Source organism: Oryx dammah, unplaced genomic scaffold (assembly GCF_014754425.2).
Source record: "Oryx dammah isolate SB20612 unplaced genomic scaffold, SCBI_Odam_1.1 HiC_scaffold_27, whole genome shotgun sequence".
Taxonomy (NCBI): domain Eukaryota; kingdom Metazoa; phylum Chordata; class Mammalia; order Artiodactyla; family Bovidae; genus Oryx; species Oryx dammah.
The window spans coordinates 3934426-3945822 of NW_024070211.1; the positions used below are offsets into that span (position 1 = coordinate 3934426).

An 11397-nucleotide genomic window follows, 5' to 3' on the forward strand; every position below is an offset into this window, starting at 1 on the left:
GTCAGAGTTCACCCTAGTTTGTCATGTTGCTTGCTGTTTGAATTTTCCATTGTAATTCTGAATGAATTAGGACTCCGAGGACCTGCCTTCTGGCTCCTCCTGCATCAGGATAAGCCTCAAACTGCTGTCTGTAAAACCAGGGGTTACTGGTGACTCTCAGGGTGCTGACAGGCTTCAAAAACGCTGTGCGTCTGTGATATTCGCTTGTCTCTTGGACAGTTTTCCTTCTTAGCCTCTCAGGTTCAATGTGATTTAAAGGGAAAGGGCTTTATGCTCAGACTTTGATAGCTTTGAGTAAATCACAAAAGCTGCAAAAAGGGGTGATATCGCCTCCACTTCCAGTTCACTCTAAATCTAAAAAACACACCTGATACCAGGAGAGCCCAACACTGCCAGGTTGGTGACGTGTGGCCATCGGTAAACTGTAACCCCACCAGGAAGTTCTCATCGGTACAACGGGGTGAACAATGCTCACTTTGTCGGACTGTGAGCATCCACCCGTATCAAGTACCTCGCAAAGAATTTCAAAACACCAGAAGCAATTATTTAAGACCATCCTGGCTGAATGCTGTCTGCGTCGGATTCAAGTGGCTGAGCCTAAGTGTTGAATTGCAATTCACCACGATCCCATGGTTAGTCCCCCCGCCCCAGCTTCCATGGGCTTCCCTGAGAGCTCAGAGGGTAAAGAATCTGCCTGCAATGCAGGAAAGACCAGTTCGGTTTCTGGGTCAGGAAGATCATCTGGAGCAGGCAGAGGCTCCCCACTCCCGTATTCTTGGGCTTCCCTGGTGGCTCAACTGGTAAAGAATCCACTGCAATGCAGGAGACCTGGGTTTGATCCCTGGGTTGCTGATCCCTGGGTTGCTGATCCCCTGGAGAAGGGAAAGGCTACTCACTCCAGGATTCTGGCCTGGAGAATTCCATGGACTGTATAGCCCATGGGGTCACAGAGTCGGACACCACTCAGTGACCTTCACTTTCACTTCTTCACCGGCTTCCATCCCACAGATCAGTCTAAACCCCTTCAAGCCTGCTGGAAAGGAGCTCCTTAAACCGAAGGCGGGGACTTGCGTGGGTGACGGAGAGCACGGGGCAGTCTCGGTCCAGCCAGGCTAGGACCTCGCGTGGACCTCAGGTCTGGAGTCTGGGTGCGTGTGAGCTGGTGTTCCCAATCAGCTGTCACCTCGAGGCAGGGACGGTGTGCTGCTCCTGTGTCTCCCACGATGGGCACCTCAGCTCCCATGGAGAAGCCTTTGGTCTGCCCAGGGTATGAGTCGGTCTGGGGAAAGGGCAGGCTGCCTTCTCTGCTTTTCACTCCCTTGATCAGATTTACTCATGAAATCCACGCTGAGGGCTGAGCACTTCATAGATTTAACACAAACCCTCCTCCCCCCTCCCCCCTACACACAGCAGTTCATTTATCCTCATAACCTGGGCTTTCTTTCAAAGCACCTGCTAAAGGGACACAGAACAGCAGATGCTTTTGAGATGCTCCGAGGTCAGCCCCACCAGTCCCCCTTCCATCCGGCCACCCCCGCCCAGCACATCTATACGGAGCCAGGGTCGTAACACCTCCCCGGCCAGGACTCACTGGGCATGTGGGCTGTCACCAACGGGCCTCGCCCCCAGAGCACGCTCTCCTCCTAACACGGGGAACAGCACCTTGCGGGGTGTCCTTACGAGCACCAAGGGAACTGCCCCACCGCTGGGGGGCAGGAGGGTCAGGAGGGTCAGGAGCCTGAACAACTTGGAGTTTCAATGCAGACCACCCGCCCCACTAGCTGTGTGCTTTTGACCCAGGGAGCATGTCCCCTCGGGACTGGCTTCTTTGCTTGTAGGATGAGATGTGTGCGAGCCCGCAGGGCCTTGTGAGGATCACCTCACCTGGAGATTCGGGTCGGAAAGAGCACCGCGTATATCTGCCAGTGCCCACCTGTCCCACTCTCGCCACAGGTGAGACCTCACAGCCTGCGCTCAGGATATCAGGACAGCGCTCTTCAGGGACGGCTCTGGGCGAGGCCAGGCGTGACCTGCAGGCAGTCTCCAGGCTGCCCTGAGGCTCCCCACTCGGCCCTCCTCTTCTAGCGTCACCAAGCTGCCCCCACCATGGGGAGGCCCAGACCACCTTGCAGCCAAGGTCTCGAGTTCATCCTATCGAAACCGGACGCCATCCCCCCAGGGAAGCATCAGCCTCGCCATCGAACCCCTGTTCACAGCAACAAGCTCACACTCGGTGAGAAGGAGTTTTATTAGTGCTGTCCACACTGGACACTGCATACAGCTGGTGTCAGCCCCTGAGAGCACACCCCCTTCCCCTGCACGAAGGGCAACGGGGGCATGGATGCTCAGAGCCAGGGAAGGGAAAGAAAGCGCTGTGCACGGGACTTTAGTGACCTTGGACACTTGACAAGCAGTGCAAGGGGCTTGCCCGCTTGTCTCACTCACAAACTCAAGCCGGATGGGGGGGGTGAAGGGGTGGCGTGATGACGCCCCTGGGGCGTAAGCTCTTCAGTGGCGGGGTTAGGGCTAGCCTGGACAAGGCCCCGGGCTCAAGATGCTGGCTGCTACTTTTCCTTGGTGGGAGCCTCCGTGAGAAGTTGAGAAAACTGCAGGCTGGGACAGCAGCGTCCTTATTGCTTCCTTTGGGGCTAAGACCTTTCCAGCTCAGCCTGGGCAGAGAAACCAGAGCCAGCCCTCAGCCGGTTCGGGCCTCCGAGTTCCAGGTCAGGGAGGACTGTGAGCTCCCAGCGCCCTCTTTAGGTCCTGCGGCCCCAGGAAGGCTGCAGCTAAGCAGCCCTGTCTGCACCGTGACGGGGGACCGATGAATGGGCACCATTCCAAGTGCCCCTGCCAGCGACCTGCCTCCCTTCTCTGAGCAGAGTCCCGGCCTGTTCGGCAGAGGGCAGCCGCTGCATTCACTCCCTTTTATGCTGATCCACGTGCGCATACGTGGGAATCCGGCAGGTAAGGGACGGGGTGCACATGGCCGGCCTGGAGACTCTTCCCCGGGGAGTTGGGGGGTAAGCAAGGGGGAGGAAGACTGCCCCACAGCCTGCTCGCAGGCGGCTCCTCAAAGCAACTCTGCTCTCCCCTCTGGCCAGTCTTTCAGGCTCTGGTCCACAGGTACCCACACCTGGGGGGAGGAGGGGAGCGGGGAGAAGATGGGGACAGAAAAGCTGGAGGCCATGGACTTTGGCGCTTGGGCGGTGAGCTCTTCTCAGCCACACACGGGCTCACCTGGCTCCAGGGAAGGGACGCGGCACCCCCGTTGCCCGTGCCAGGGCGGGGCATGGGGTTGTGCGCCTGTGCTCCGGGCTGGCAAAGGCCACCCCCACGCTGGACGAAGGTGGCCTTCCACGGCTGGTGGCGGCCCCGTCACTACTCTTGTAAAGGCCCAGAGATGACAAACACCCCAGAAGCGGGGCAGGGTCCCCTCGCACCCCGCCTTAGCTGTTGTACAAGCGCACCACCCGGCTGATCTCCTGCCTGCAGATCGGGCACCGCCGGGGCTCGGGCAGCGCGCGGTAGCACTCGGTGCAGGCGCACACGTGGCCGCACTCCAGGAAGACGCACGACCGGAAGTTGCTCAGGCACACGACGCAGGCGCCCTTTGGGCCCTCCCTGTCCTCCTCGGGACGGTCCTCCTCGGGACAGGCGCGCTCCCGGAACTCCTCCTCTGGCCGCCGCCGCTCGCGCTGCCGCCGCAGGTACTGCTTCCGGAGGAGGAAGAAGAGGCTGGCGCAGGCGGCGAAGCCGAAGACCAGAACCAGGACCTTCCAGAGCCGGACGCTGGACTCCTGCCGCTGCAGCAGGCTGTCGAAGTCCTGGCTGCTCAAGTAGTACCGCCTGCCCGGCCCCTTGGGGGGCTGCAGGCGCACGCAGCTGTGGTCCAGCACCAGCTCGCCCACCCCCGTGAGCGGCGCCCCCACCTTCAGCATCTCCTCCGTCTCCTGGATGCCCTTGGGCCGCTCCCCGCTGAGGTAGTGGCCGACGACGTCGGTGAAGGATGGCGTGGAGGGGTGGAACCTCTCGTACACCGTCTCCAGGCCCAGGTCCACCGCATCCAGGGGCTTCAGCACGCGCACCGCCATGCCCGCGCCATCCTCGTGGGGCACCAGGTCAAAGGGCACCGTGTTGGTCCTCTGGTGAATGATCTTGGAACAGTCGTTCCTGCAGGAAGGAGGGCGCATGGTAAATCAGAGGACCGCAAACACCTCACAGCCAGACAGGGCTGGAGACCACCTCGAGGCCAGGGCAGGATCAAGCGTGAACCGAGAGCAAGAGAAGACGGCAAGAGACACCACACTCGTCCAGCGCCTCAGGAGAGGGAAGCGCAGGTTTTCCGGTTCTCTGGCCGGAACAGAGATGGGCAACAGATGCCATCAGAGATCACCTCTACTCTTTTTATCTCCCTTTGCCCCTATTAAGACAGGTCGATTTTTATCTTAAATCCCTCAAAAAACTTAAAAACAGAACTACCATATATGACCCAGCAATCCCACTTCAGACCGTGGATCCAGAAGAACTGAAATCTGGATCTGGAGAGAGATCTGTGCTCCCTGGCTCACTGCTTATTCACAGCAGCCGAAACAGGGCAACATCAGTGACTACCGACAAGTGAACCTAGAAAACGCAGTCCATGCATACAACAGGATACTAGTGAGCCTTTAAAAAGACAAGAAAAGAAAAAGGAAATCTTGCCACATGCAACAACATGGGTGAACCTGGGGGACATCAGCAAAACGAACTAAGGCAGTCACAGAAGGACAGGGACTGCAGGATTCCATGTGCATGAAGTATCTAATGTAGCCAAACTTATTGAGACAGAGTAAAACAGGGATTGCCAGGGGCTGAGGGAAGAAAACCGGGAGCTGACGTTCACCAGGTGTAAAGTTTCAGCTCGACAAGACGAGGAAGCTCGAAATCTGCTGTACAGCTTTGTGCCTGTGCTTAATGGTTCTGCATTGCTGCACTTAAAATTCTGTTAAAAGAGGAGATCGCAGGTTAAGCAGCCTTAATAAAAATAAAAATTGAATTCTTAATTTTTTTAATTTTAATTATAATTTCTACAATAAAAATTAAGATAAAACTCCAAAACAGAACCCCTCGAGGATCAGTTGGAAAAATGGAACTCCATGTTACAGCATGGAGCACTGAAAATCATCAATCCGTGCCATCAGTCAGCGCTTCTCAACCCTTAGTGTGCATGTCTACAGACTCCAGGTCCCCTATCCTGGAAATTCTATCTAGGCAGATCTGGAAGAGGCCAGGAATCTGCATTTGGGAAAGACGCCTAGGAGACTGCAATGGCAGAGATCTCAGTGGCACTGAGAGGCTGGTCTCCACCCTGTCTCAGGAAGAGCTTGAACACCTGGAGACAGGGCCAGGACGCCAGCTTCTCAGCTGACCATCTTCGAGGTCTGGGCCCCTGGAGCAAGGATACGCACCAGAGGTGGGTTGTCCGGTTCCACACCATCTTGTGCTCCTGAAGCGTCAGCCGCTGAATCACCCCCTTGCAATTTTCCACAAACTGGCTGTTAAGCGTTTCTTTAACAGATCGAACAGCTCCTAAATGGAAACAAATTATTTTATTTCTGTAGAACTCTTCTGTCCTTTCCTTTAAAGTAATTTAGATTTTGTTTTTAGTTTGAGTCAGTTTAATTAATCAAAGTGATGACACTGTTATCGCCAGCAGTTATGCTTTGGGGGCACTCTGCTGAGCAGTTTACATGGATCACTTCATTTCAGTATTATAACCACCCTGTAAGGTATATTCTGGGCTTCCCTCGTGGCTCAGACAATAAAGAATCTGCCTGCAATGCAGGAGACCCAGAGTTTAATCCCTGGATTGGGAAGCTCCCCTGGAGAAGGGAATAGCTACCCATTCCAGTATTCTTGCCTGGAGAATTCCGTGGCAGAGGAGCCTGGCAGGCTACAGTCCATGGGGTTGCAGAGTCAGACACGACTGAGCAACTTTCACTTTCAGATCAACTTTCACTTTCAACGTATATTTTAGAGATGGGGCGATGGAAGCTCGAAAGCTTGTGTAATTTCCTCAAAATCATACAGCAGTAACCCAGGTCTTCCTGACCCCAAAGTCCAAATTCTGAACCCCCACCCAAAGGCTACAAAAGACCGTCAATGTCAGCCAGGAAGATCTTTATCAAACTTTCAAATACTGAGTTATTTTTCATTTTACCAATAAATAAACATACCTTCAATAACAGCATAAGGCACACACTTTCCTGGAGCTTCTGAAAGAATACTCTTTAAGTCTTCACCCAAGTGGATTCTTTTAGCTCCCTAAATGGAAACAACAGGTTGGACTGACTGTTCAATACTGACATGCTCAATCAAACAAGTGAAGAAAGAAAACGACTCTTTTTCTCACGGTGAGAGAATAAGGGAACCAGGCAGGAAGGTGACCAAGGTCAGATTCCAAAGCTGTGTCCCAGCTTCACCATATAAATAGGCACCTTGTTTCCACCATCTGCAAATGGGGCTGCCACGTACACCAGTCAACCAAACACACAGTCCTTTTCAGTTTCACGTGCTAAGATGAAAATATTAAAGGCACTAATCAATCTGCATACCGTCGGCTGAATGTAATTTCATCTCTTCTTGATGACACAGAACCATGCATCCGAAGAGTTTACGTGTAAAAGCACGTAAACCAGCGCCCAGTACATGGCAGGGGCTTGGGCGGTGGTAGGCATTATCATCACCAGGCCCTTGTCAGTTCATGCTCTGCATCAGACATTATAATAAAGCACTGCCTTTGCACTGTAGGGCGTGGCTTTGTGGACGGTGCTAAACGTTATCCTCCACCTCCGTCTGCCTCCTTCCGTCTCATAAACAGCCGAGCACAGCCACCTCTGCCGCTCCCTTCCTCTCACAGTCCCCAGCTCTCCATTCCTTCCTGTTCTTATCCCAATCTGCTGTACTTGGGAACCAATCAAGCCTGCTACTGCTCCATCAAAAGTAAGGTAAAATTAATAAAGCCACTGAACATTTCCTGAACCAGGCACTGTGCTGGGGGCCAGGGATTCAGGGACAAATGAAGGAAACGGTTCCTGCTTTCAGGTATTTTCATCAACACCATCTTACGGATACCAGGCAAGTAACCTCGAAAGAGGTGGGTAGTACTGGATACGTATTAAGGTCCCTCTGAGTTTAAGCTGTTGCCACCCAGTAAACAACAGGAGCAAGGTCAATAAAAATTATTATCCACGTACACTGCGAAGGTAATAAAAACAACGGGCAGTACCAACTAACACTCAGGTTTATTTACTCGTTTATTGTCGGTCTCCCCCTCCACTGGACTGTAAGCACAGGAGGGCTAGGGCCTTGCTGGTCTTGCTCACTGCCGTCCCCCTAGTGCCGAGATAGTGCCTGACCCATCAGTTCAGTTCAGTTGCTCAGTCATGTCCGACTCTTTGCGACCCCATGAATCGCAGCACGCCAGGCCTCCCTGTCCATCACCATCTCCCGGAGTTCACTCAGACTCACGTCCATCGAGTCCGTGATGCCATCCAGCCATCTCATCCTCGGTCGTCCCCTTCTCCTCCTGCCCCCAATCCCTCCCAGCATCAGAGTCTTTTCCAATGAGTCAACTCTTACCCATCTGATGAAGAAATTAGTGATAACTAAGCACTTACATTTACTACATTCCAGGCACTCTGCTAACGTTTTTAATGCATAACCCCATATAATGCTCATACCATCCCTCTGCGGTAGACGTTATCATCCCCAATTACAGATAAGGAAACTGAGGCTCAGAGAGGTGAAGTAATTTGCTCAAAGTCACCTAAATAGTCAAGTATCCACCACAGGATAGTCTAAACATTTTTTAGAAGGAAAGGAGGTGAAATTCAGTCAGAAAGCCTGCGACTCAATCAAGCTTCAAGGCATCTATTGTGACTCTGGGCAACTTAATTTATCAGTCTGTTTCAAAACATGTAAAAGGTGGGGAAAACAATCTCACAGGATTTTCATGTGAATTAAATGAAACTTAAGGTGTGAAAGAATCCAGACCAGAGGCTGGCACACAGTAGGTATGCAATAAATATGCATTCCCATCACTGTGAGAGATGTGAAAGGGTAAGACATAAACCCTAGTCCAGAAGTTTTGTAATCAGATCAAGAAAATAGAGGCTAAGCTAGAGTCCCAACCGTTTTTCCAGGCAGGAGCTACTTATTTCATCCTCATTGAGGAACTAATTGGCAAAGCTTTTAAGGTCACCCAAAGATGGATCCTAGAGCACTCACTGCTTCAAAGGGTCCCATCTCTAGCCAACTTGATGCCAATGCGATTTCTGATTCAGAGTCAGAAACTGAAGTATCAATTACAACCACAGCCAATCATTTCAGAAGTAATTTAATTAAGCAGACAAGAAGGCAGCTGGAATCTCACCAGGCTGTGATTCACACCCCAAATTCAACTCCCTGGTAATTAGGTGCATTCCAAAACTCAAACACTTGTTGCTAAGCTCTCAACGCAAATTATCTGATGATAATGACGCGTATCAGTTTGAGGCATCCATCTTCCAAACAAATGTCAAATTAAGCCCTGCTGTATTATGAAATTTCAGCCAGGACTTCCCTGGTGGTCCAGTGGTTAAGAAGCCACCTGCCAGTGCAGGGGACACAGTTCGATCCCCTGTCCGTGAAGACTCCCACATGCCTCGAGGCAACTAAGGCGTGTGCTCCAGAGCCTATGCTCTGCAACTAGAGAAGCCACAGCAATGGCAAGCCTGCGCACTGCAACTGAGGGCAGCCCCTGCCCTGCTCGCCACAGCTAGAGAAAGCCTGGCACGGCGTGGAAGAAATCCATCTTTTTTAAACAAGAAATTTCACCCAGAACAAATCCACAAATATTTATTGAGTGTCTACTGTCTGTTAAGCATTGAGTTAGAACCTAGAAGGAAGGAAGGGTAAGATCCCGTTTCTGACCTAATGAGGTTCATCTCTCATGAGCCACTCACACATTCATAATAAAGCAATGTGGTCAACCAAAAAAAAAAAAATCCTACACTCTGAATCAAAAGACCTAGGTTTAAGCTCCAAACTGACACTGTACAGACCTTTCCTCCCAGTTTCGATTTCTTGATTGGCAGGTTGGAGGTATCATTTCATCTACCTCAAATTACTGTGAAGCAGAACTAAAACCAAGATGGGAATATGTTATGTCAATCGTCAGGTGCTGCATTAGAAAAGTGAGCAATATTCTTAAACGGCCATAATATAAAAAGGCAGAGTCTGCAGAAGCAAGGAGCTGTCCCCTCCCAGGCACCTGCACGCTCGCCTCAAATCCTCCTGGGCTCTGCTCAACTGCCACCCTGTTCAAAAGAGCAAACCTCCCGCTCCTCTCTTCCCTGCACCAGGCTGTAGTTTTTATCCCCACGTGGCACACCACCTGACTGTTTACTCTCTGGTTGGACTAGAATGCACTCTCCATGAGGACAGGAATTTCTGTCTGTTCCACCCAGGCTCGGCGCCTGGGGCATAGCAAGTGTTCAATAAAGATTTTTTTCGTCAATAAAGTGATGAAGTCAAGGTTTATTCTGAGTAACGAGAGGGACTTGGGAGAAAGGAGGAAGGGAAGCCGTTTTCACGCGACCCGAACTCTGATCCTGGCTCCTGGGGGCCGGGCGACGCCCTCCCAGGGCCTGGTTCCGCTCTGGGGCCTTTTCCCGAGGGTGCAGCGGCCCACGGCAGGTCGGGGGACTCACCGTTCCCCCGGGGCGGCATGGCCGGCTGAGGCCGGGCGGGCTCGGGCACTGACCTTGAGCTCCTGGGCGACCTGGGCCTTCTGCCGGTACACGGAGTACAGGAAGGCGGTGATCACAGAGCTGGTGCCCAGGAGGATGAACTGACCCAGCGAGGGCCGCCCTCCGCTCTCCATGGCTGCGCCGAGCCCTGGCGAGGCCGCCGCGCTCGGGCGACCCCTCGCCCCTCAGCCTCCCGCCACTCGGAACCACACCCCCGGAGACGGCTCCTCCCGGAAGGCCGCGGCCAGCCGCCCGCCGAAGGCACAGGACCCGGAACCGGAAGTGGGGAGGGCGGGCAACACAGACCGGAAGGAGCTGTTGCCAGGGTGATGGACCCGCATCAGCTGCCTTCGCTGCAGTCTGGGATCCAGGAGTCGGCATTGCGGAATGGTTTGCGGAACCTGAGCGATCTCTCGTCCCTCCGCGACCATTTCAACTCTGGCCGTAGTTGTATCGCTTGCGGTGCCACGGTTTCAGGCCTTCTGCTTTCCTGGGGTTATTATGATTGCAGGGGTTGTTCGATGACTACGCCATTGGATGGGAAGGAAAGAACGTCGGGTAAGCATTTAGGGGGAGTACACATTTAAGTTTCAGGGCAAACCTTGGGTCTTGGCTTTTATTCTTCAGCTTTACACGTGAGAAGACAAGGCCAGAGAGGTTAGTGGATGTGCTCCAAGTCACACTGCTACTGGAGAGGAATTTACCGGACTGCACAGCTTATTACCTCCAAGACAGGAGGTTAGATCACTAAAGTAACTCTTTAATCTACCAGCACCACACATAACAACTTACTTTACTAATTTATAATTACAGCTACAACTGTTGTTTTCCAGTAGTCATGTATGGATCTGATAGTTGGACTATAAAGAAAGCTGAGCGCGGAAGAATTGATGCTTTTGATCTGTGGTGTTGGAGAAGACTCTTGAGAGTCCCTTGGACTGCAAGGAAATCCAACCAGTCCATCCTAAAGGAAATCAGTCCTGAATATTCATTGGAAGGACTGATGCTGAAGCTGAAACTCCAATACTTTGGTCACCTGATGCGAAGAGCTGACTCATTTAAAAAGACCCTGATGCTGGGAAAGATTGAAGGCGGGAGGAGAAGGGGAGGACAGAGGATGAGATGGTTGGATGGCATCACTGACTGAGTAGACATGAGTTTGAGTAAACTCTGGGAGTTGGTGATGGACAGGGAGGCCTGACATGCTGCAGTCCATGGGGTCGGAAAGAGTCGGACCTGACTGAGCGACTGAACTGAACTGCGACAAAAAGTTTCACCAACATCAAACCACTTAATCCTCACCACACAGTTATAGAGCAGATTTCAAAATGTTTTCTGATCTGTACAGCAGTGATTCAATATGTTTGCAGATTATACTCCTCCATTATAGGTTATCACAAGATAATGCCTGTAATTTCCTGTGCTGCACAGTACATCCTCCTTGCTTGTCTCTTTTATATTTGGTGGCGTGTATCAGCTAATCACATAAGCCCTATGTCGTCTCTCTCGACCCCCCCTCCCCCTTTGGTAGCCACAAGAGTATTTTCTGCCTCTCTGAATCTGTTTCTGTTTTGCATGTACCTTGATTTATATTGTTTTTAGATTCCACATATAAATGATATCTTAC

General features: G+C 52.2%; 1 protein-coding gene across 1 annotated transcript; it reads right to left on the minus strand.

Annotated features, from left to right (window-relative positions):
• Positions 1-2229: 2229 nt before the first annotated feature.
• MUL1 (mitochondrial E3 ubiquitin protein ligase 1) lies at positions 2230-10978 on the minus strand. Its single transcript, XM_040229467.1, has 4 exons — positions 9785-10978; positions 6216-6303; positions 5448-5568; positions 2230-4170 (listed from the first exon to the last, which is right to left on the minus strand). Exons 1-4 carry the CDS (start codon positions 9902-9904, stop codon positions 3447-3449), a joined length of 1053 nt encoding a protein of 350 aa, XP_040085401.1. The 5' UTR covers positions 9905-10978; the 3' UTR covers positions 2230-3446.
• Between the last annotated feature and the right edge of the window lie 419 nt (positions 10979-11397).

What these genes read in the sequence shown, in the direction of transcription:
- MUL1 (XM_040229467.1), bottom strand. Translation starts at nt 9,904, where the DNA reads ATGGAGAGCGGAGGGCGGCCCTCGCTGGGTCAGTTCATCCTCCTGGGC. An exon ending in GCCTTATGCTGTTATTGAAG is followed by an intron (nt 5,569 to 6,215) that starts GTATGTTTATTT and finishes GTTTCCATTTAG; the next exon opens with GAGCTGTTCGATCTGTTAAA. An exon ending in AACCGGACAACCCACCTCTG is followed by an intron (nt 4,171 to 5,447) that starts GTGCGTATCCTT and finishes TCCTTCCTGCAG; the next exon opens with GAACGACTGTTCCAAGATCA.